Source organism: Durio zibethinus, chromosome 11, assembly GCF_047325235.1.
Source record: "Durio zibethinus cultivar Kanyao isolate XHJ-2024 chromosome 11, ASM4732523v1, whole genome shotgun sequence".
Taxonomy (NCBI): Eukaryota; Viridiplantae; Streptophyta; class Magnoliopsida; order Malvales; family Malvaceae; genus Durio; species Durio zibethinus.
In genome coordinates this window covers 5,514,391-5,539,409 of record NC_143172.1, presented here as the reverse complement: position 1 = coordinate 5,539,409, position 25,019 = coordinate 5,514,391, and the positions used below count along the sequence as shown (strand labels likewise).

The 25,019-nt window shown below is 31.0% G+C and overlaps 4 protein-coding genes and 1 pseudogene across 15 annotated transcripts; 1 reads left to right on the top strand and 4 right to left on the bottom strand.

Annotated features, from left to right (window-relative positions):
* Positions 1–1,191: 1,191 nt before the first annotated feature.
* On the bottom strand, positions 1,192–6,723 carry LOC111289628 (nucleoside diphosphate kinase 3-like). 6 transcript variants are annotated; one of them, XM_089767824.1, is made up of 7 exons: positions 4,482–4,734; positions 3,378–3,518; positions 2,522–2,559; positions 2,349–2,399; positions 1,940–2,107; positions 1,753–1,865; positions 1,192–1,665 (listed from the first exon to the last, which is right to left on the bottom strand). In XM_089767824.1, exons 1-7 carry the CDS (start codon positions 4,561–4,563, stop codon positions 1,548–1,550), a joined length of 711 nt encoding a protein of 236 aa, XP_089623950.1. In that variant the 5' UTR covers positions 4,564–4,734; the 3' UTR covers positions 1,192–1,547. The 6 variants fall into 6 exon arrangements, with proteins under 6 accessions (XP_089623950.1, XP_089623951.1, XP_089623952.1 ...); XM_089767825.1 differs by having other exon boundaries at positions 3,378–3,515; XM_089767826.1 differs by lacking the exons at positions 2,522–2,559; positions 4,482–4,734 and adding an exon at positions 6,602–6,723 and having other exon boundaries at positions 1,193–1,665; positions 3,378–3,515.
* On the bottom strand, positions 5,998–9,905 carry LOC111289626 (uncharacterized). Of its 7 annotated transcripts, none has more exons than XM_022880830.2 (8): positions 9,779–9,905; positions 8,643–8,800; positions 8,448–8,556; positions 8,276–8,358; positions 7,700–7,763; positions 7,466–7,583; positions 6,956–7,110; positions 5,998–6,242 (listed from the first exon to the last, which is right to left on the bottom strand). In XM_022880830.2, exons 2-8 carry the CDS (start codon positions 8,765–8,767, stop codon positions 6,159–6,161), a joined length of 738 nt encoding a protein of 245 aa, XP_022736565.2. In that variant the 5' UTR covers positions 8,768–8,800; positions 9,779–9,905; the 3' UTR covers positions 5,998–6,158. The 7 variants fall into 7 exon arrangements, with proteins under 7 accessions (XP_022736565.2, XP_022736568.2, XP_089623957.1 ...); XM_022880833.2 differs by lacking the exon at positions 9,779–9,905 and adding an exon at positions 9,229–9,724 and having other exon boundaries at positions 5,998–6,807; XM_089767831.1 differs by lacking the exon at positions 9,779–9,905 and adding an exon at positions 9,229–9,724 and having other exon boundaries at positions 5,998–6,702.
* A 1,900-nt stretch (positions 9,906–11,805) lies between these two features.
* On the top strand, positions 11,806–12,541 carry LOC111289872 (NAD(P)H-quinone oxidoreductase subunit S, chloroplastic pseudogene; annotated as a pseudogene).
* Positions 12,542–12,646: 105 nt separating this feature from the next.
* LOC111289873 (uncharacterized) lies at positions 12,647–14,039 on the bottom strand. Its single transcript, XM_022881228.2, has 3 exons — positions 13,777–14,039; positions 13,375–13,526; positions 12,647–12,856 (listed from the first exon to the last, which is right to left on the bottom strand). Exons 1-3 carry the CDS (start codon positions 13,844–13,846, stop codon positions 12,839–12,841), a joined length of 240 nt encoding a protein of 79 aa, XP_022736963.1. The 5' UTR covers positions 13,847–14,039; the 3' UTR covers positions 12,647–12,838.
* Positions 14,040–22,929: 8,890 nt separating this feature from the next.
* Positions 22,930–23,832, bottom strand: LOC111290105 (uncharacterized). The gene has a single exon (XM_022881494.2). The coding sequence runs from the start codon at positions 23,661–23,663 to the stop codon at positions 23,343–23,345; it is 321 nt and encodes a 106-aa protein (XP_022737229.2). The 5' UTR covers positions 23,664–23,832; the 3' UTR covers positions 22,930–23,342.
* Positions 23,833–25,019: the final 1,187 nt, after the last annotated feature.

Here is a 25,019-nt window from a genome sequence, read left to right as displayed (position 1 = left end):
TGGAAACTGGTTCTTATATAGGACTGGGCAAGTTGGCTAGGCGGATTTCAAGTTCCCATTAAAATTCAATCATTGATCGGTAATTAGATTTCAAGTCCGTCTTTAACTAGGGATCATAATTATTACGTCATAAAAGTTTTATGGTTACTTAGGGAATATGCAGGGTACAGCCTAGAATCACGAATTCACGATGGTTTTAGCAATTGGAAGAAATACAACTTCGCCACGTCAGAGAGTGTTGACTTGCTTCATTAAGGGATGTCGATGCCTTACGTGGCATGCTGTTATTGGTTTTAGGCAAATTGGATTGGTTTGCCATTGATTCCTAAACCCGTTTAATTAATAATTTTTTATTTACCTTCTATTTTTGTCATTTTTGTAACAACAAAAAAATAAGTAATAAAAATATAGAAAAAATTATTTAATTTTTTTATTTTTAAATATATTTTAAAAGATATATACCACTATATTAATCTTGTAAAATTAAAAAATATAACAATAATATATTTGATAATTTTTTAAAATATAAATAAGTATATAAATGAGTAAATTACCTAATTTGCACAGCTGACAAAAGAATCAAACTTGAGGTGACAAAAACATTTTTTTGGGTGAAAGGTGATATCTTACTGAGAAAAATTTGTTCATTCATTTGATTAATTTTCTAAGTACGAGTAATAATGCAAAGAGAATTTTATCCCTGATTGCCGAAAATCATAATGTCATTCCAACTATGACTTAATTTTGGATGCGTGTAAGAGAATTTGTACCCCCAATCATCATGTTGTTTTACAATTAAAACTTTTTCTATAAAACATAATTACACCATTAAATCTAATCATAAAACACAATTAAAACTTTTTCTATAAAACATAATTACACCATTAAATCTAATCATAAAACACAATTACACAATTACGACGCAAGATAATTTCTTTCGACAAACAACAAAGGAGCCCAAGTTGAAGCCAATATTCTTTTTTTTATATATATATATAAATATGGCAATTTTTTTTACCCCTCAGAATTTGTAAACTTCACTTTTGAATATTTGGGGCAAAAGAAACAATAGCTTTGTCTTTTTACAATAAGATAAATTTTCATTTTTTAAGTCATTTTTATTGTAAATAAAAAAAGGGGGGGGGGGGGGGGGAATTCTACTATGAACTTAAAACATGCAACATTTCCCATGAAAGTAGATTTTATTTTACCCATAGGCAACCCCATCATGCGGAGTTGATTTTATTTCTATCCAGACCTAAAAGCACACATTATAATAGTCATTCCATAACCAAAAAAGTTCAAAGCCTTAGGCCATTATTTCCACCTTATAATTATATTGTGAAAAGGGATTATTGCTTTTGAAACCAAAAAAAAAAAAAAAAAGAAAGAAAGATCATTGTTGTTTTATGTGGTTTTTCATGGCAAAGCTGTTTGCTCACCTTGAAAAACACGTCCTTATTCTAAGAATCATGCCTCTATCCCACACCTGATGTGGAGCTAAATTTTCCTGAACTACTGATTAACGGGGAAAAAAAATGTCCTCATCAGTCATAGATCCAATACTCTGGGTTGCTTTTATAGCTAACCAATTCTTGTGGCTTGAACCACAGGTTGATTTCATTCTTAGCAGTCTCAGGACCATCACTCCCATGAATTATATTTCTGCATGGTAAAACAACACAAGCTTTAGATCGTGGTGCCAAAGTCATTTATGTAAAACAAATCTACAGCAACAACAGAAGCTTATACCTTCCGACAACCACTGCTAAATCATCTCTGATGGTTCCAGGCTCTGATTTCTGAGGATCTGTTGCTCCAATGAGTTTCCGGCCATATTTTATCACTCCCTCTCCTTCCCAGACCTGTACGAATGAGATTAGTTCAGCTAAGCTCAAAGCAAATACAACGAGAAGATAAGATTACTAGTTCCTCTTACCATAACAATAACAGGACCAGAGCTGAGGAATTCACACAAGCCATTGAAGAAGGGTTTTTCCTTCAAGTCATCATAATGTTTCTGGGCAAACTCCTTTGAAGGAACCACTATCTTGATAGCAACATGCTTGAACCCCTTACGCTCAAATCGAGATATGATTTCTGCAATCTTGAATATATACATGCTTTAGTTCAGCTATCAATCATTTTTCAATCCATAATTCATGAAACTGCTAAACTTGAAAAGAAGAGAAAAGCACAATGTCCAGCATAACTTTTTCTACGATATACACTACAAGCAGAATGCAACAATTAAGGACAATAACATTGTTGATATTCATAATTTCAATCTACACTAAGATGATTGGGAAGACATCTTAAGTTGATGATTCTGATCAGATGAATCTTACCAACCTTCTTTGTACTCCATCAGGCTTGATAGCTATGAAGGTGCGCTCCATCTGAATGAAGAAAAATAGTTCATCCCATATAGAACATAATGAATATATATATAAAGAAATGGACAGCATATACAGTGAAAAGTATAAAGTATTAGCTATAAAATGGAATGGTGTTCGATTACCTCTGCAGCATGAGCCTCCTGGTCCTGTAGCATGTAAGCTACAAATATAATGAAAACAAACAAACATTCAGGTCATAGTATTTTTCACCTTTCTATGTTAAGGGAGAGGCAGGTGAAATTCATCTAGGAGAGATCAAAATACAAAGCCAAAGTTTTTGCTTTTGAATTTTCCATTTTAGGTGATAACAACCCATGATACTAATGGTAATCTTCATTCTGTTTTAGAACCAATTCCAAGAGTAGCATAGGTAGAAACTTAAATTATCTGGCACCTTAAAAGGAATTAATCATCATCAACAATTGATCAAAATCATTCCATGGATGTAGCTCCCCCAACTATTATTAGAGTAGTGAATTTCTTTGTGATAAAATTGACTACAGAAATTTGAATGTGTGGTTTGTAAGTATCTGTGAAGGCAGGCAGAAGATGGATATGAAAAAGAGAGAGCAAAGGCAAAAAGAAGAAAAGGCAGCAGAATCAAGTGCAGAGATATGATGATAGCCAGTACATTTTCATTATTTGGGGATCTGGGCACAATGTTGGCGGAATTTTAGGGTAGAAATCAAGTCTAAATTACACGACAAATAATTCCCCCCATTAATGTGCTAAAGCAAAGTATAATTATAGTTGAAGAGGTCCAGGAAGCCACAATGCTAAAACTTGGGCAAGGGACAAGGCTCCTCTTCTTTCACCCAAAATTGTAAATTTAGAAACTCAACTTGGGCCTTTTATTTTTCCATCATGTATATTTTGTTTTAAAACAGGATTGGGTAACAGAGAGAATTAACTCTAAATGGCAATAGATGCATGCATCCGAATCAGAAAGTCTAAGGAAAAAAGTTGAGCGATCCAAACCTGCCACTGGAAGAACAAAAACTCCAGAAAGCCATATTCTAGTTGCATTGGCAGAACCACTATTTCCATAAGCTGAACCTAAACGAGGCACCTTACCAGTAAGTGAAACTGCTCCTGCCGCAGCTACTGCAAGCCCTTCTGCTGACAATAACACAAATGTTAAATAGATCAAAACATAACATTTTGCATGTTAAAACACCAGTACTTTCGCCCCATGGATGAAAACTTATACTGTGTATGCAAGTAGAAACTCAGACATATCTCTGCGTAAACATTAAAATTTAATGCAATTGAAATTATCATCACATAAATGCACGGTTTTTTCAGTATTACAGACATAAGTAGTTTTTTAACACACGCCCGCACTAAAGATCACTCCAAAAGGAGATTAGGCCCAAACACACTTTAGGAATACCTTGACCGACTTACGGAAAAAAAAAAAAAAGAAACTTGTACATTCGTTACCTTCTTTCACAAAACGAAAGACGGTTAGTGCCTTAAGCCATCCATTTCTTGGAGAGAATTAAAAAAAAAGGGTCCTCAAAATGGATGGATAAAATCAGTAAAAGCATGAAAGAATACAGATTGAATAAAATTGAAGCGAATACAGATGTAGGAAGCAGTAGCAAGGATGCAGAAAAGATGTGGAACAAAACTTTTTCTTTCCCTTTTCTCTTTAGTAATGGATGGAAAGCAAATCAATCAGGGACAATAAAACAGAATTGATTCTACAACCAAAAAACTTTAAAGTAACATTCCTCTTCTAATCTCTCCCCTTTTTGAGAGTATAAGTCAAGACCAGCACAACGTGTTAGGTTCAACATTTTACAGCTTGAAGACAAGGGTAGATTCTCAGTCACTTTAGTTGCCAAACAGGGGACTAGCAAAACTTCAAACCAAACAAACACTTTCAAATCAGAGATTGATCCAAAACTAGGAATAATAATATTTAAAAGAAAAAACCAAAGTTGCATTATCAGGAAATTTGTTCATCAAAAAATCACTTGACAGATCAATCAACCATCAGCTTCATAATAAAAAGAAGCTGAGAAATAAGCAGGACGTTACAAAACAATATGGAAAATGAGATGAGAACATTATTACCAGAGTAAAAGCGAGAGGTCTTGGAAGCTGAAAGGAAAGACCTGGCAGCTCTAAAAGCAGATATGAAAATCTGAGACCTCATTTTTTTTTTTTCCTTTTTTGGGAGCGATGAGTATGAGGTGAGAGCCAAGGAAGTGTAGTGGACGAAGAAAGAGAAGAAAAAGAAGTGGAACTGTGGAAGACTGTGAAAGCGAGAGGCTTCTTGTATCTTTATTTTTGGTACTATTAGACTATCAGTTAAGTAATCGGTGATATTTGATTGGTTTTCACTGCGGTTCAGTTGGTTTGGTTCAACGCATGGTTTATTCATGGAATAAAAAGAATATCATTTTTATTGTTTCAATTTCAATATATTAAAAAATTATAAACAAACTAATTTCTTACAAATTTCTTAAATTTAACTTAAATAAATTTAAAATTGATAAAAAAAGAAAAGCGCAAAACTCAAAATTAAAGATGATAATAGATCAAATCAAAATAAATTTTTACTTTGTTTTTTTAGTTTGATCTGATTTTATAAAATAAATATTTAACTCGATCTGATTATAAAATATTTTTTTATATTCAATTTGTATATATATAAAATTAAAATTGATCTTATTTGAAATTAATGTAATAATTTTAGTTTAATATATATTTATAAAATATTTTTTATATAAATTATATCTTAATTATATTTAATATAATATTTTATTAAATTAATATCTTAAATTAAAATATTATATAATAATTTTATCAATATAATTTTTATATATAAATATAAACTTAAATTAATAAAATATATATATCAAATTGGATTACAATAAATTTATCTAAAATTTAATCTTTTTTTTTTAATTTGATCCTGACTCAAAATCTTATTTAAACAAAAAATATCTATCTTATAAAATTGGGTCGGGATATAATTACCAACCGCTGCCGATAAATAAAATAAACTTTTCGAAACCGTACGATCTGATCGCCAAATGTAAATGCAAAGGTAAAGTTCCTTTTTTCTTCATCTTTTATTTTTTTCGCAGCGAGGCACAAACACACTAACAAAGACCGTTGGAGTGGGATGAGCCCAGAAGGCTATAGTTATCTGCTGATTTGTGTTTTTTTTCAAAGACCCAAAATGCAAACCAACCAAAAAGATTTCTGTTTTTTCCTCATACCTAGTTCATACCAAAAATATACTAGATTGCTTCTCCATCAACATTATGCTTTGTTATTAACGCGGAGTAGTACAAATGATTGAAATTAAGACTTATTGGCACGGGTATACTTAATTGGATATTCCAGCTTTACGGGATCTAACTTCTTGTTGTCAACCTCTGCATTAAGAGCTCGATCACAATAATTTGGAGGGTTCTCTCTGGAGAAAAGCTGTCAATAACGCTTAAACTCCTCTGCTTTAAACAATTTTGAAGATCTAACAAGACCCTTTCCTTAGCATGCAAAAGAAGTTGGTTGACCAAACCAACCAACCAACCAAAATTCTCATTTCTAAGAGAAAAGAATTACAACTCGAGAGGAATAACACAAGACAGATATGCTGATTTAATTGAAATACCAACATATGTACATTCACAAAAGAATTGTTAGTGGGATCCCAGTGATTCAATGTAAGCTGAGTTCAATATGCACGCTAGATTTGACCTATATACAAGTTACTGTTAAAAAAATCTGTAAATGGTTTTACTTTTCACTAGAACCATTTGGAACTTTAACATCAGAACCCACCTTGCAGTCTGTCTGCAAAGCCGATAACCAGGTGTCCACCTAGGAAAAGGGATAAAAAAATACAAGTCGAATTTTATAAATAAATGTTACATGGATGCACAGCAAAGTTGTATGATACGTGGTCCAAAATTCAAACATGCTCCAAGGGTTTTGTTGATCCTTTTTAAAACGTATAAAACCGAATGAAAATAAATTTTAAGTGTTCTCACAAATCATATTCTTGACAACCATCTATGCTGTATCCATTCTGCTGGCATTTGTTACAAGGCAACTATAATGGAAGAGAATCCGACTAATAATTATAACTATGAACAGTCATGATCGATATTTAATGGCAACTGATGAAAATATGTACATGCATGGACAGCATTAAATTCTAGATAAATCAAAACACTTACATGGAATTTAATCATAGTCCAATTTCATATATTTTAGCCAGCTTGAGGGGCAAAGATTGTCATGCAGATTGATGTTCTCTTTTCCTCCAGATATTACTTTGCTTCATTTTCATCAATTGAAAATAAGAAAATGGGGAATCAAGCTCGAACTCAACTCAAGATATAGTCCAAGTGAGATTTTATTACCATACATGCTTAGCTGCATACTTTCCAAAATAACATGAAATTGAAACAAGAACCATTTTATGCATTTAGAACAGAACAAACATATGCAAAAACTGATTTAAACGAGTATGGAAATAAATATTGTATAATCTGTTGATACTATATGCATATTAAGGACGTAAGATATACCTGTATTTTAGAAACATGTGAACACTCGTAGCGCAGTCCTTGACGAGTTAAGATATAAAAGGAATATCGCGTCCCTTCATCTTCTCTTGTAAAGCTTGGAAGAGAACCTACTTCAACAACATCAGACAGAAGGGTGGAATCCTGAGGGCTCAAATCTGCATGGTATAAATTATGGAGTTGATCAGCAAGTAACGTTTAAAATCCAACAGCATACGCTGTATTTACATTCAACCAGCCCATTACGTAAACCCTTCATTGCTAGTGGTTACTAACTAGGCTTGACCAAGTTGAACTAAAAAAATAATTTTGACTTGAAAATTAATGATGTGTTCTTGAAGAAGAGAACAATGAAAAACTACTTGATTATATTGAAATTTCAGCTCTTGTACTCCTGACAGAATTTATGTCATTTTTCATTTTATACTAATTATGCAGCATGCACCACATAATCTCAATGCAATTTATTGTAGTAATAGAATAAAAAGGGAGAATACATCATAGGTTAACTACCTGTGGAGGATAAATAGAAGAATATACATTTGCCGTGAAGAACAACAAATCTAGGAAGCCAGTCATCAACATCGGTATCATCAATAGGAGCAGGTTCTCCAGGTAAAGCTGTCCACCTCTGTGAAAGAAAGATATGAAGGAAAATCATCAACATGAACAGTAGCAGTGCATGAAAAGAGAGGATGCAGTATAAACAAAATATGAAGCAAGATAGCAAGATGGGCATGTTCATACGGTTCGGATGTACAAATAGCCAGAAAGACGAGCAGACCGCAAAATTTCATCAATATGTTCCAACCTGCATAAAACAGAAACATCAATAAAAGAAATGCAGAAACATTGTGTCTAAATCTCAACAGTACAGTTGATGGTGCTAGGATTTGTGAATATATAAGCTCAGGAAAACCCAAATTCCAACCCACATAAAACAGAAATATCAATAAAAGAAATGCAGAAATATTGTCTATAAATCTCAATAGTACAGTCAATGCTGCTAGAAATTGTGAATATATAAGCTCAGGAAAATCCACAAGTAAACATTGAAACACCAATGGTTCAGAGACCATTATTTGCAAGTTGGGCCCTGACATATAGGAATAGAATTCCACATAACTTCCGGTTCCAGAGACAGTAATTCAAAATTATAGAAATCGAGCATAACCTAGTTCATTTATCATTAGAAGTTCAAACTTAAAAGGCTCAAACTGTCAAGCATCGTCTTTCCACCGCATTGCATTATGATGGACATACATATACGGTTGAACAAAATATGTATAATAGTTCAAAAGTCAAGATTCAACTCTTCCGTACCGAGCTTTAAAGTGAGCTTCTCTCTCTTCTATATCAGCAAGTTCTGATCTAAGCGACTCCAACTCTGCAGCAGTCAACTGAACCTGCAAATTAAAAAAAAAGTTATGGTGATAAGGGATTCTGACCATCAATAAAGCCAAATGGCATGCTTCAAAGAGGCTGTTAAATGAACCTTTTGCTGACCATCAGCATCTCTCCATGGCAACCCACGTAAGCTGAACCGATTGAACATAAATACAGCACTTTTCAATTTTCGTCCAGACCATAAACTGCTACAGGACCTATCCTAAAGCAGAACCAAAATATTGAGCTAAGATGAACTTGAAATTCTTCATCTGTTCTCTTTTTAACCTTCAGAAAGTAATACCTTGAAGAATTATCAATACTCGGCTGTGAAACAGGTGAACTTCTGTCTTGAGGAGAGTCACCACTGGGAGTTGAGATTTTAAAATGATCTGGAATCACCTTGATCTTCCCAAGACCATCATCCATAAAGTTATATTCACTATAGGAAGATGTACAAACCTAGGACCAATAAAAGTAAAAATGACAATCATACAATCATACTCATAATAGATAACAAAACTTCAGATGATGTGATAAACTTCAAAGTCTAGAACGTCTAAGAAAGAGAAAATTTAAGTGCTCTTATCACTGACTTAGTCAACAAGTTTTTCAACCCAGAATAATATTCTGGAGAAACTGATATGTCAAGATTTAAGTCACTAATTATTTTCTGAAACGAGTTTCAAGTTCTTTCAAAAGAAGAAGCAATTGTATGACCTTAAAACATTGAAAACCTAAAAGATTTCATGTTCATCATAATCTACAGAAGTATATAACTAAGAGATCTGGATGAACACGCCAAAAACAATAAAATTTAGGAGAGTGATTCACGCTTGTCAACTAGGTAACCTAGACATAAATGAGAATGTAAAGCATTTGGGGAATACATAAGCCTCAATCATGCACCCAAGGTACCATAAGGAAGCCTGAAAAATCACAAGAATAATCATCACTCACGCTTTCATAGAATTAAAACTCCTTAAAGCTACTGTCTCATAACTCCTAACATGAAATCAATCAACCAATTTAAGACGGGGCAGAGGCAAGGTTTTCATGAACTGGAAACAATCAAACCATTGAATTTTTATTATTCTTTATATGCATACCAAAAGTTTATCAATATAACCCATAATTAACAGCTCAAACCATCAGAAAGAGAAATAAAAACAGAAACAAAAACGATTATGACCCATGATCAACCGCTAAAAGCCTAAAACAACAACTAAAAGCTACCCAAAAGAAGAAACCCGATAAAAAAAATCCCATTTAATCAAAATCCGATCAAAATAAGTAAATAACCAAGGTTGTGCGGAGCTTACAGAGTTGATCTCTAGAATTGTATAAGCAGCAAGGACAGAAGAAAAGAATAAGCTTGAAAGAAACAGATAATAATGATTTGATTAAAAATATATATTCTAACAAAAAACGAACACATACCCTTTCTTTTCTACCGGTGGAAAGAGACTTTTAGACAAGGTAGAAACGGGAAGCTAAGGAAAGTGTTTCGAGTTTGACCCTCCTCGAACTATATATGTAACCTGCCATGACCGGTCGGTAGAGCCGTTTCTTACTTTCTTTTCGAGTTTTGGTCGTACTGTTTAACATGAAAAGACTATTATACCCCTTATTAGCTCTTTTTTAAATTTTCTTCTTTCTTTTGGCTCATGAAAAAAAAAAGGATGGTTTTATAAGCTATGGTTAGGTTATGGATAATGGTGCTGTCATGTCATAATCATATTTGATTATCTATGTGTATGAGTCGCTTGTTTCATAATGGATTGAACATTTGGTATTAATTTAATAATATAAAAATAGCTCCTTTTCTTATTAGTAAAGTATGATTTTTTTTAACATTTATTATCATTATTCTATTTTTTATACTTTAATAAACGAAACAAGAAAAAAAATAAAAAACTGAGATGGTATTTAGTTTCAAAAAATAAAGTTATTTTTAATTTTTTAAAAAATAAAAAAATTGAATAAAAATGTATTTAATAATTGAAAAAAATTTTAAAAATAAAAATGGACTAAAATATGAAAATAAAAATTTGCTTTTAATTCAGAAAACAATATATGTCTAATTTTTTTTTTAAGTTATAATATTTGAACAATTTTTAATGTCATTAATTAATAAATATATTTATTTATTTATAATTAGATGCAATTAAAAATAGTATTATTGAATATTTTATTTATTTTATTTTATTTTGCATTTTAAAAAATAATTTTTATTTTTGTTTATCGAATATATTTTTTAAAAAATAAAAATAAAAAAATATTTTCTCAAACCAAACAAAAGTCAAAGACTAATCTTCACTTTAAATGGTTTTGAAACAAGTTCGAAAGCCATATTAATATCCAAAAGTAACGAAAATATTACTCTTTAATAATTGAAACTAATTCTGTGTTTTATAAGAAGAAAAGAGGAAGGAAAATTTACTTTTTTTCGCTTTTTCTTATCAAACGTAGTGTAAGAATCGGGTACTATGTAATACACCAACAATAGACCACACCGTTGGCAAAAATAGTAATTTAAAATTAATAATTTCTCTCATTGGTTAACTCTTTCTGTTTGTTACTTAGCATCTTGAATTTGGTATAACATCTTTAAAAGTAATGCGTAAAAAAAGTCAACAGAAATTAACAAAATAAAATGATGTAGTGTTGTTGATGGCTATTGCTGATGGTGGGTTATCGTTGTTTGTTAACCATAATTAAGCCTTGTCATTTCGCTAAGTAATTAGTCGCCAAATCAGCTTCTTCTACCCAATCTTCTACGATCTTACAACATCAATTAACCACTTGGCCTTCTAAGCGCCAAACCTTTTACTGCATTTTTACTCCCAATTCTCGCACGAAAACTTCCCCATACTGTGAAGCAATCCAAAAGCCTCCCAACTTTAGCGATTTAATTATTCAAATCACTGTTAGAATAAGGCGATGGCAAAGGTGTAATTGCTCTTGAACAACAAAGCAAGGATGAAAAGCAAAGAGATAGTGATGAATGATGATGGTCCGGTCCACCGGTGGAACATTTAAGTACTCATTGCATTCATTTCAAGTGGCCGCTACCAAAATCTCGAGCGTCCATTGTGAGAGGTGTACGAGGCTGATGCGATTTGTTTCACTTTCACACCCCCCGCCCCCCGCCATTTATGTTGTTGATGGTACCTAGCAAAAGAAGAGAACTTTTTCCTGTTTAAAATGTACTCTCCTTCATAGTAGTATACAAAGCCGACATGCATTATTTTATGATGCTACTAACTATTGTTTCTGTAAACAAATGGTTGGTCAAATTTATTTTACTTTGTCTTTTAATGTGGGGATGTTGATGAATCTAATATCCTATCCAATGTTACAGTAAATTGAGCGACAAATAATTGAAGGTAAAACTAGCTAACAATAGAAACAATTATGGCCAGGATTAGAAGAGGGCTTTTCTCCTTTCTTGCTACTGAAAAAACATGGCTTCTTCCATCACTCTCCGAACCCTTAAAGGTTTTCTAATTCCATCTCAGTTCCTTGGACAAAAGCCATCTTCCATCGTCCTCATAAGTCATCTTTCCCAGTGGTCAAACAGCCTAAAACCTTCTGTGCCAAGTTTGAACTATTTGAAATCTTGGGAGGTAGGGGACTATGCAAGGGGGAAAAAGGTACAGAAGTTGAGCTCAAGAGAAACGTAGAAGAAGCGTCATCACTTGCTACTACAGATTAAGAAAGTTCTGGCAGCACAGCAATCTCAGTTCCAGAAGAAGCTTTTGAAATGGAAATGATAGGGCTAACTGGGGAATTTCCAGGTGGTGAAAGGGTATTGAAAAAGTTCATTGAAGAAGTCAGTTTCAGATTCAAGAACTATTGCCAGACTTGCTGCAACAAAGAAGCCAAAACCACCAGACTTGCCACTGTTAATGCTTGCAATGATCGCAATTCTGGAGAATCCTAACAACCAAATCTACATGTACTGTGGCATTGAACAACGGATCACAGATGGAGAGGCAGGGATTCTTTTGTGAGGGAGGAAACCACGACAGATTGATCACGTTTTTCCATGACGAGCTTCAACGTAGAGAAAAGGGCCGTCTGATGAAGAATCCTAAATCTGCTGTTCTTGAAGCTATGCTAGAAAAGATCCAAAGTGAAAATTCCATTTCATTTCTGCCTCAACTCTCATCTATGAATGGTATGAATCATGTACATTAAAGATTAGTTAGGAATCACTGCCACAGATGTTTCAAACATCAAACCCAAAAAACTCACTGGCCTTTAACATTAAGAATCAACATTATAAGTAAAATATAACAAATATGCATCAGCAAAGGCTTCAATTCACTTGTCTTTCTATGTGTTTATTCATTGAAAATAGTGTTGCCTCTTTTTCTGTTTACCGCATGCCAGTATCATCAGAATGTTCAAGTTTCGATATTGTGATAAGAAAAAAGAATGAGTAAATTAGAAGTCCATATAATTGTTTTCCCTCGTTGAAACTCCATAAGATGATCAGAAACAGCCACCCAACTGCCAAAAGCGTGACAAACAGATCAATCAATATCTATAAAACTAAAACAAACAACAAAAATTCGTTCTTCCAGTACTATTACAGGTTCAATGGATTGGTTTAAACACTCAGCATGACTGAAAATTTTCCCATAAAAGATTAATTATTGAACAGAGGGGAACATCAAACAAGCAATTGTACAAACTGCAGATTAGAAAAAAAAAAAAAAAAAAAATGAAGAACATAAATCATTAGTTCATTCTCATAACCAAACCTCATGAAAAAATACCAAAATTTCTTATTGACTAAGTATACTGGCATAAGTTAAATACTTCTCCAGTAGAGGTTGCAAAACTTTAGGTTCTATGCATTTTACTGCTTCATAACATGGACAGATACAACCAATAGATTCTCTGATCTAACTTTCTCTTATAAATTTGGTTAGTGATCATAAGACATATACTACTGTTCGACATAAATGTCCAGTGCAGAAAACATTAAAATTCTGACAACCCTGAAAAAGGAATGTTTTACATACCAAAATAGCCTCAATTTCCTCATTAGAAACAGGTGTTCTTTTAGGCTGAAGAGAAGCTTTCCCTCCAACAGTTGCAGGAGCCTTAGAACTAGAGAAGAATGTTAGATCACCATCACCAGTTTTGCTTGCAGTTTGAGGCTGCAATCCAGAATCTGCAAATTTTGATTTGATTTTACTTTTTTAATCAATACCCATTGTGCATTACATCATAATGTAATGATCAGCAAACATATTTTAGAAAAAATTGACTTTTGTTTACAGATTCAATGAGCTGAAACATAGAATAGATAAAGGAAAAATGGGATTTAATAATACATTAAGAAATCATAAACAAAGAAATGACGTAGAGGAAAAAAAAAATCAAGGGATGGATGGATATGTAAAAGATGAGAAAAGGAATACCAGAAGGTTTGGGATGTCTTTGGGGAAATTTGATGCGAGGGATTCTCTTCATCGCTTGAGCAACGCCCATCTCGTTTTCTCTTTTTCTAGTTTTCCTCTGCTTTGGAATTTCTCGACAAGCACAACGGTGATTTTCAATTAAGAAAATTATCCGCTTTCAGAGATTTCGTTTTCTAGAAGAGAAGGCGGCGACGTTTCGGATTAGGAAAGATAGCGAAATTATAAAAATTGGCTTCTGTTTTCAAAACGACAATGTTTTGAGCAAGAAATGCATAATAGAACAATCAAATAATTTAAAGAGCATTTGGTTCGGAAGAATTTATTTTTTTTTTTCAAAATTTTATTATTAGATATTTAATTTTAATATTTGATTTAAGATAATATGATTGGGAAAAAAACTAACAAATTTTCAACAATACAGTCAAATAATTAAAAACTCATTTCTTATTCTGGTATTTTAAAATTCAAAAAGAAAAATAATGTTATTTTTAAATTTAACCTGATTAAAAATTTATGAAATAATCGTTATCATTTTGAAAAATATGTTTGAAAATAAATGCAAGTTAGTTGTAAATTTTTATCCGTAAAAAATTTGATTTATATATGACGTTTGGTATGAAAAATGTCTTCAATAAACTCTTACAAAAAATTAAAAAGATTATTAAATACGTTTTTAATCAAAAAAACCTTGAATAATCTCAAAAAAAATTTATAAAGAGATTATTGAATGCCTTTGTTGCCAAAGATATCTTAAATAACTTTTATTTAATTTTTTATAAGATATTAACGGTAAAAAATGCATTGAATAATTTATTGTCTTTTTTTGGATTATTAAATAGGGTTATTGAAAAACACAATCAATAATCATGTCATGAAAATTGAAAAAGATTATTGAATGTATTTTTTATCAGAACGCATTAAATAATTTTTTCATAAAAATTAAAGGAGATTATTCAATGTGTTTTGGGCTAAAAATGCCTTAACTAACCATATTCAATTTTTTTTAAATGATTATTCAATACATTTTTTTTTTCAAAAAAATGAAAAGATTATTAAAGACATTTTCTACAAAAAATATCTTGAATAATTTCAACAAAAATATATAGAAATTTATTGAAAGTATTTTTATCATAAAACACATTGAAGAACCCCATTTAATTTTTTGTATGAGATTATTCAATTTGTTTTTTATCAAAAAAATGACTTGAATAATCTTAAAAACAATGAAGGGATCATTGAAGATATTTTTTTGTCAAAAACACTTTCAATAATCTCTCATAAATATTGAATAGATTATTCAATGTGTTTTTTTATCACAAATACCTTGAGTAATCTTATTCAATTTTTTGTAAGGATTATTCAAAATATTTTCTGACAAAAAACGCTTTGAATAATTCATTTCAATTAAAAATTAAATTATTTAAGTTATTATCATTTATGTCAAGGAGATTATAGAAATTATTCAATATTTAATATATATAGATTCTTTCAAATCAAAAAAGTAAATCTGAATATGAGATATCCTAAAAATAGAAAAAAACCTTAGGTATCTCATTTTTTCAGGGGTTACACTTTCCTTCAAAATCTATAATTTTACAAATCAAACGCCTCATAAGTTTTTTTTTTTAAAGAAATTGGATAAAAATATATATTTTTAGATGGAATACAATGTCAATTTTAATATCCTTTCAAAAATATATATTTTTTAATATTTTAAAATATCAAAATTAATTTTTGATCATTAATTAATTTTTTCGTAAATTTCATAGACACAAAAAACTTTATTTTTTGAATATAAATGAATATTTTATTCATAAATTTAAGACACAAAAAACCTTTTTTTTTGGATATAAGTGACAATGGGTATACAATATTGAATTAGAATGAAAATTTATCTTTCATAGCTAGCTTTTCATGAATTTGATTTAATAATAAATGTGTATACCCCTTTATTTTGGTGTGTTACATATTGTTATAAAATATTAAATGATCATTATTAATTTATTATTATCTTTAGCATGAGTTTTTTTTTTTTTTTTGCTAAAATCCTTATTATGAATTACTCATCCGTCTTAAAATATTTAGGCTGTATTGATTTTCACGAAATTAAAAAAAAATTTAACTATTTAATATTAAAATTAAAATTTCATATTTTTAACGTTAAAAAATAAAAAAATATAAAATATAATTTTAAAATATAAAAAAGTAAAAGTTTTAAATGTTAAAAAAATATAATTTTGAGATATCTCAAAAAAAAATTAAACAAAAAGAGTAATATTTTTGTATTTTAATTACTATGACTAACATTTCCAATTTATTGCAACTTGAAAATCCCTTGAAATTTTGTACTTGTCATCATTCATTGATAAATTACAATATTGAAAATTTCAGACACAAAACTACAAAATTGTTAGGCTTTACCCATGTAAATTAAGTGCGTGCAAACTGTAATTTTACATAGGCCCACGGACACTGAAACTTCATCCAGGTCCACGTGCCACTGGACTGGCCGTCCGGAGCAAGCCCAAAAGGTTTCCCTATCGATTTCAAATAAATGTAGAAAAAATCCCAATATTTGCATAAAAAAAAGTTTGGAACTTGGATGCAGAGCTCACAAACTTAATCCAAACTCGTAACATTCTCCAAATCCAATTTAATTTGATTTAATAAAAAAAGAAAGAACTAAATCCATTTAATTTGAACTCGAAATGATTCAAAATTAAATTGATTTAATATTAAAATTTTATAATATACATCTAAAATTATCTTAATTTAAAATTAAATTAAATTAATTTTAAAATTTTATTATATACATTCAAGATTATCCAAATTCAAATAATTCAAGTATTGAATCTAAAAGATTAAAATTTTAAAAACCTAAAATGATATAAATCTAAAATAATCAAATAAGAATTAACCAAATCCAAACCTAAATATATTTTTTTAAGATATGATACTAGACTCGTCCCATAAATCTCACCCACTCCATTAAAATTTCAACTCAAATTCTTTAAAAAGAAAAAAAAATTGCTATTTACACTATTTCAAAACACTTTTTAAGGTTAAATGAATATTTTAAAAATTTAAAAGTATATGATGGGAGCATTTTGCTAGCAATCAGTGCAGTATAATTAAGTTTAATCAATCACAAATTCAAAGTTATGTGAGATCCAATAAAATTTTATATGAAAATTGTAATAATAAATGATGGATTATTATATAATTTTTATTATAATAAAAAAATTGTAGGTAATAAATTCTCATATGGTTTTTTTTTTAATTAAAAAATATTATATTTTTTTTAAGAATATTTTTAAAGAGTGTATAGCATTTTGCATCCAAAATTTAAACTTTGAACTTTATCCCGTAAAAACATATTTCCTATAAATTTATAATTAATTAATCACAACAAAAAACTATATAAGATACATCACTCAAAATATGAGTTCTACATATTTATTTTTGTGGATTTATAAAATATTAAATTTTAATCGATTAATTGTACTGCAATAATTATAGATAATATACTCCTCAAATTTTTTTTACTATAATGCTATAATTGTCTAATTATAATAAATATATATATATAAGAGTACACCACTTATAAATATGAACTTTATATTAAATTTTGATAAATTATACATAATTTTAAATTATAATTGATTAAATTATAGTAATTGACAAATCCAAATGATAGTAAACCCAAATTAAAGTGTAAACAATGACAGCTCCAAATAACAGTAAACCCAAATTAAAGTCTGCATAACGGCAACTCCAATTATATGAAGTAGCTCCATCAACATCCATGCTTTGCTTGCTTTTTGCTCGAGCTCAGTAAAAATTCAGACGTGCTCGACGGGTTTTGAGTGAAACAGCGTAACTTTCATGCATAAATTCTAGATAGATGCCAAGTATGCAGTTTTTCCCCTTTTAACCCTCCAAAAGGGAAAAAGGGCAAAGGAAATATAGATTGACTTGGAAATTGGGATGTTAATTGATACGATGCTTAGGAACTAAAACAAACGGCAATGACTTCGTCAGGGGAGGGGATAGTCTTTTTCGTTTTACCATTGTGTTGAAATCAAAACACGCGTTTTTAAAAGCTAAAGCATAGTCAATTATCAAGACCGAGTCAGAGTAGGGGATGGTCATTTTTTAGTTTTTTAGTAGCAAAGCTAAATCAAATGAGCTCAGCCAAAGCCTAGTTTTTCTTTTTTGCAACCTCATTTGTCTTACGTTTATGAGGCTCCTCCTTCCCTTTGACAAAGTCTCTGACATGTCTAGATAATCCCTTTTATTTTAAAATTTTTACTGGGGAAAGTTATAGTTTTTGAGTTTTAATTTTTTAATTTAAAATCAATTAATAATAAATAATAAAATCATGTAAAATATAAATTTTAATAAATATAAAATAATATTGCTTTTAAAAATATTCATTACGTGTATGTAAAATTATCTATGAATCATATATAGATAGAATTATTAGTTTAAGTTAAGAGGAATATAACAAAATTTGTGTTTTGATACTGTTTAAAATTAATTAACAATTAATAAAAGGATTAAATTTAAATATAAAGTCACAAAAAATTTAAATTTAACATGTATGTAATAGTATCATTTTAATATTAAGTTTCGAGTAGACGATAATTGATAAATCCTTTTTCTAAGGTAATGTGTTCCACGCAAGTGACTGGAAGAAAGGAGAAAGCATTAATTTAAAACTGTCAATTGCATTCTTTCTTTTTTTTTTTTTTTTTGGAGAATGTTGGCTTCAATCACGCTGAAGAAAAATATATAGTTCACACCTTTCTCATTAATTTCGGAAAAAAAGTTAAATAAAATTTGAAATCCTTTTATTTTACTTCAATTAATCGTAAAGATGCATACATCATAAATTGATTGTTTTACTGCAGACTGATTTTTAAATGAGATGAGCTAAGCTGAGTATTCAGTTATTAAATTTAATTTTAAATGATACCAATCAAGAAGTAACTGAAGAAATGGCGATCCATTCTTATTAAACATCTAATCAAAAAGTCTACAAGGTAAAAGCATGGTAATTTCACTTGTCTCGTCTTCGTTCAAAAGTATTACTTGAATGAACTCATTTCAATGATGAAGCAAGAATCACGAATTTCTTGTGAATGTGACGCGAACTTTCTAGTTTCTACAAACGCCACTGAAAAGAAGGGGAAAATAAGCAGAAGAAGCAGAAGCAACTATGCATCACGCATGCGAACTGCTGATGGTTTGTCCACAGTGACAGGAGGACCGATCATTTGACAGTCAGTGCTACGTTTTAAAATTCCAATTTGACTGAAATAAATGAAATTTCATTATCCCAATTTCGTGCTCTTGACGCCCTGACCCATTTCCCTTTGAGCTGAATTTAATAGTCGACAATCACACTTTGCCCAAAGGACACTCCCTCCTTGCTCGCCAATCACATTTCTCCTTCCTAGGCCGCCCCTGCCTCTATTTCTATATAAACTCACCCAGCATTCAATTGCTCTTGCATCCAGCACCACCCATTTTTATTATCAGCACAAAAAAAAAAAAAAAAAAAAAAAACAAAACCCATCTTTCTTCCCACACAAAAAATGCTTACCTTTGTCGCTTCTTGCTTCAACAGGGTTTTGTCTGGTGAAATTCTTACATTTGAACAATCCAAGAGTACATCAAAGGTCATATACAGAGATGAGTTGAATAAGAAGCAATCACCAAGCAAGCAAAAGAGTTACTATGGTGATTCCTTTTCAAGTACAAAACCATCGTTAAAAGTTAAGGATGGAAAGGATGTCAAGAGAAGTAGTACCGACTTTGATGTGAAAGCGAGTGCTGTAAGAGTAAAAGTGAAGATGACAAAGCAAGAAGCTGCTCGATTGCTTTCAAAATGCAAAGATGGAGGGATTCTTGAATTCAGAGATGTAGCTGGTGAGCTTGTGAACCTCCCAATGAATCGTGTTAGCGTTGTGTCCCCTTGTCCTGGAATCAATAAAGTGCTCGATACTATCCCCGAAGACCATTAGATAGCATGGTAGAGTAGTCAATGTTAAGAGAATAGTTCAGTTTTCCCTGTTTTTTTTTTTTTTTTTGTCAAAATTTTCATAAGTGAAACTAGTTTAGTAACACTTTTTTGTGATTGAAGGCAATTTCTTTTATCAAATATCAGGTTGAATAAAAGGTTTACGTATCATGTATACAAGTAACACTCCATCCAAATGAATGGTTTCGGTTTGAGATACAAATACCCAATATTTTCTTTTATCATTTTCTAGTTTCGCTGCCATATAGAATCCAAACAATGTTCAATTCTGCTATTGATTCTTACCTAAACTTCTAAATGGTCCAGGTGATCAGTTTAGAAACTTGAAAAATCTGATATCTTATCCTTCACCTCTTACAAGTAGTGATCAAAGCCCTTTCTAAATCCCCTGTTCCCCTTGAAACTTGAAACCAACTTTGTTGCAAGAAGAAGGGCGCCTGATGATCAATGCTATACCAATCCCGGAGCTTTATTCATACTCATATGATGTATAGGGAAAATGAGTGAAATTTTAGGAAGAAACTGAATTTAATGATTGGATTGGCACTTTAGGACAGATGGAAGGGTTTCTTTTCCTATGGTAACTAATAAAACTTATTTCTTTTCTTTAGAATCTTCAAATATCCTATTGATCCAATAGAATCCTGAGGATGTCAGTGAACAGAGTAGTCAAAATTTTCACTCAAGATGATTAAAATAAAATATAAGCAAAATAAAATAGGTTTAACAGGCTTTGGGTGCCGTCGGAGGTTTCCGGGTCAACCAAAATAAGTGAGATCCCTTCAAATGTAGCCCACTGATGCCTTTTGTAGTTTCTATCCATTACTATACTAAAGATGTGAGAGTTTACTCGCAGAGTCACAAGGCTAGGGAATTGGTCATTGTTTGTGAATTGTGATGGAGAAAGGGGTCCCATTGAGAGAAAATGGCAGTTTTCTGTTGGATAAAGCCTCAAATTGTTGCATTGTCACATCAACCAATTGGAGACTGATTTATCTTGGGCTCAGATGTTTAATTCAAACCCATTGCCTAACTGCCCCCTTCTCACTCTTATCGTTAATGTTTAGCCCATATGGCCCTTGTTTAATATCTCTCGTTTTGAAATTTCTTCTCAGTCTCTAGCTTAATCGTTAAACAACCGAGCATTTGACTCGGTTGAATTTCTTTTCAGATGGTAGGATTCGATCTTTTTAATAAAAAAATGTTACATAATTAAATAATTTAATGCAGGAAAAAAATCACATCAAATGTCACCACAAAACTCCAATGTCCAAAAGAAATATTTTTTATACAAAACTATATTAATGTTTGAATCTTAATCAATATAATTAATTTATTTTTTTAACAAATCACACAATTATAAAAAAATACTTTAATAATGCGTTTTTATTCAGATTCTTAGGCCACCATTTGTAATTTGCAATTATACAGAAAAAAATTCATCTATACTAAAGTTTGCCTGTTGGAAGATAACTTACGTTATTCTTGAGCATCAGATTCAACATGACCCACGCAACACCAAACCCACTTGAAAGAATTCAAAAGTTTATTATACTTCGGAACGAAAAAAAGATGTTGGTTTAAATTAATAATTAAAACAAAATTGAACATTGGACTTAGTCCTTAATTAAGATATGTAATTCAGACGTTGATGCAAGTTCCAATAATTCAACACGTAAAATTTAGGGGTTTACTTTTAATTCTAAGCACGTCAAGAGACCCTTAAACCCAGGTTAGTAGAAGAATTCTTCATTAGTTGATTTGATTTTTAGAGAAACTGACCGAGTCAACTTCTGATCTCTTTTATGACCTTTTTGTTACGTATAACACCAATCATAATCAGAAGAAATTACAAGGTACCAAGATGACTCAGTTCTTGATTGAGAAATGCACTTAATTAGAAGGTTAATTAGACACCGTCAAATGCTAGAAAAACTGATCCAAAGTCTAACCCAACCAGACATTTATTCGACCTGGAAATTAAGTTTAGCACTATATTAATGTCGGGAAGCCGGGAACCACTTTGATGAATTGATCCCCAAGGTTTTAGTAAGTTTCATGTGAACACACAGATTTTGCAAACTGTTTCATTGAAGTGATAGGAATATTCACGGATATAGCTAAGCTTATGAAACTCTCTGCCCACTTCAGCTTCAAGCATATAGTGCTTAGCCTTTTGCAGACCGATCACAGAAACCTGTCTTTCCTATATATTATTCGTTACAATTTTTGGGGTTTGGAATTTTGGTTCAGTTTTTTTCATTACCTTGGATTTTAAGTTCTTAACAATTAATACATATGTTAGATTTGGTCAAAACTTAATCAAATCACTAACACAAATTTAAATCGATAAAACTTGACTCAAATATTATCAATATAATTACTCGTTAATTTGACACTAACCAAAATTTAATTCAAAATAATTGATTATATTAGTCAACGACATAAGATAAATGCAAAAACACCACCATTCATTTTCAGGATGGTTAAATATAGAAAAGTGAGATCCAATAATAAATATTGGAAGAGAAAAGTAACATTTACAGATTTCGTATGTGTGGTTCTCATCCTCTTTTTGCTGGTCTAAGAAGTAAACTCAGACTTAGTCATACCGAAATAAATATGAAATATATAGAAAGCTCTGTCCATTGCATTCAGGTGGTCCACAAATAGTGATATCTTTTAAAGAACGTGGAAATTTTTGAAGCGAAGGGAAGGGTTTCAGAATTCCAGATATAAACTTATGATCCGTTGATTTGTTTGTGGTTGATAAATTTGGCGCTGAATTCTGGTTCTTTCATTAATGGCTATACCTAAATCCATGTTTATATTGACTCCCAACTGTCAAAGACATTAATTAGGTAATTGAAACTCAAACCCATGTCTCAGGCCACCATCTCTCTCATGGGAAGGAGGAGTAGGAGAATTAGAATTAGATTTACACAAGATTTAGTGAGTTAAAGTAAAATGACATTTTTCAACTTCTCAATCCATGCGGTCCCAAAAAAAAAAAAAAATCATCATCAATTCCATACACCACAGCTTAGAAATAACATCAAAGTTAATGATACTCCATATCAGGAGCTTTAAAAATTAGTAACTGTCTATAAATATTCAACCTTAAAATCCATTGATCTTTTCAAATCAGATAAGTAGAAAATGTTCAAGTACATCTGCATACAGATCTATAATATATTCTTCTTGGATAGAACAGATCTATAATATTTAACTCCAGGAAGCTTGAATAAAAGATCCAAAACCAAAATTCATCCTATATATAGGTAAGGGAGAGATACATTCCGAACTTGGTTCATCACCCAAGACAAGGATCCAGAAAAAAAAAAGGGAGATTCTGGTATAATTATATCCTCTACTGTCGAGTTACCTAAGTAAAAAGAGGTTCTGAAGAATATGAATCAAAAACCTCAATAGCAGATGGAAGATTATATATATATAGTAGTTTACAAAAACCTCAAGGGTAAAGTAGGAAGAAAAGGAAAAAGGACTGAAGCTTCATGAATCATGATCTGTCCATTAATTCAGGGTCGACGTCTTCCATTATACTCTCCAACGAAGGTCTCCAAGAATCAACTTTTCCTGATCTTGCTTTCTCCAATTCCGCCAAAAGATCCTCTAAGCTCTTCTTTCCATTCTTATTATCCTTCAGCTTCAGCAGAAACAACTGTAGCTCTTCTTTTGTAAGCACTATCTTCACCTTTATGCTGCCTTTCCCAACATCATTTTCCTGCTCATCAAACTCGGTTGCAGCTTCACGAATCTCTTCTATTTCCTTTTCATTCAGCTGGCTTGATCTGTACAATGTTTTCATGCAATTCCCCATGATTTTTTTCACTCCAGAGAATGAAATTTTCCTCCCTGCAAAACCACTCTTGTCTGAGCTGTTCAACAGTCTCAAAAACTTGTTCTAGGGATCGATGTATCAGAAAAGAAAATTGTAGTTTCTTAATGACTCTGCTGTTTGATGCAAGTGAAATTGTCTAACGAGTTATGAGGGTATTTATAGACATAATTAGATGCCAACAGTTCCCTGTATTAGTTAAATATTGTATGTACTACTTACTTAGACTTATTTTTGTTTTTGTTTTGTTTGTACGTATACTTATTTTCTTTACGACAGTGATTTTTCTACAAGCTAAGTGACAAGCTGAACTGTCCAATTAATATAAAAACTATAAAACCACAGTAGATTATGGCTTATGTGTTAAAAAGAATTTGTCTATCTCATGATTGATTGAGTTTAAATTCAATGAGAAGTTATGAAAAGATAATTTTTTTATGAATTTTTTAAAATTGACATAAATAAATCAATTTAAACCTATCTATGTACTGGATGAAATCCAAAAGCCACTTACCACTGAAAAAACCTATAAAACTATATATTATACTCTATGCCATTTGTTAATTAGTGCAACTTTATATCATATCCAAATTAACAGTAAAACCAAACCGTGTTAGAACTCTGGCAAAGGACAATATCTTTTAGCAAATCTAGCATTCCAGCTAGTTCATCGTTGTGATATGAATATCTATGTCGTCTACGCATTTTCATATGTTGTATCTTATTTTAAACTTGTTTAGTGATTTCATCTCAATAAAAAAATTTTGAGGATTCCACTAAAACCCTTTTTTTTAAGTTGAATTTTCACTTCAATGACTAATTTTTGGTGTAACGAGCAAGAAAGAAAAAAAAATATAGATGGACTATAAATTTTAATATTTTCTTTGCAAAAAGTAATTGATTACTTGTAGGAAAATGTAAGAAAGAAAACAGCAGACAGAATAATTGTCGGCTTTTGACGATTTGAAGTGTGAATATGAACTTTACCATATTTAAAAGGAATCTATTCATAAAATTAACTCTATCTTTTTTCTTTTTTTTTTTTCTAATTCCTCTATAGTTCTTAAACTTTCCGTCAACCTTGGATCCCACATATCTTTTGATTTATGATTTTTGGGTCCTCTCAGTAGGCCAATAATTGGACAGAACTTTGGCCTTATCAATGCTCCATTGCTGCTTAATAATTTTAAAGTTTCTTTCGAATTGCTTAAAGAAGAAAAACAACATAGAAAGAAGAGGGCGAGTCAGCTGATAGTAATATTTTTACTACAATTGCAGATAAAACCACCTTTGTTTTTGTGTTTCCAAGAGAAATTTTCCATTGCAATGGTAACTACT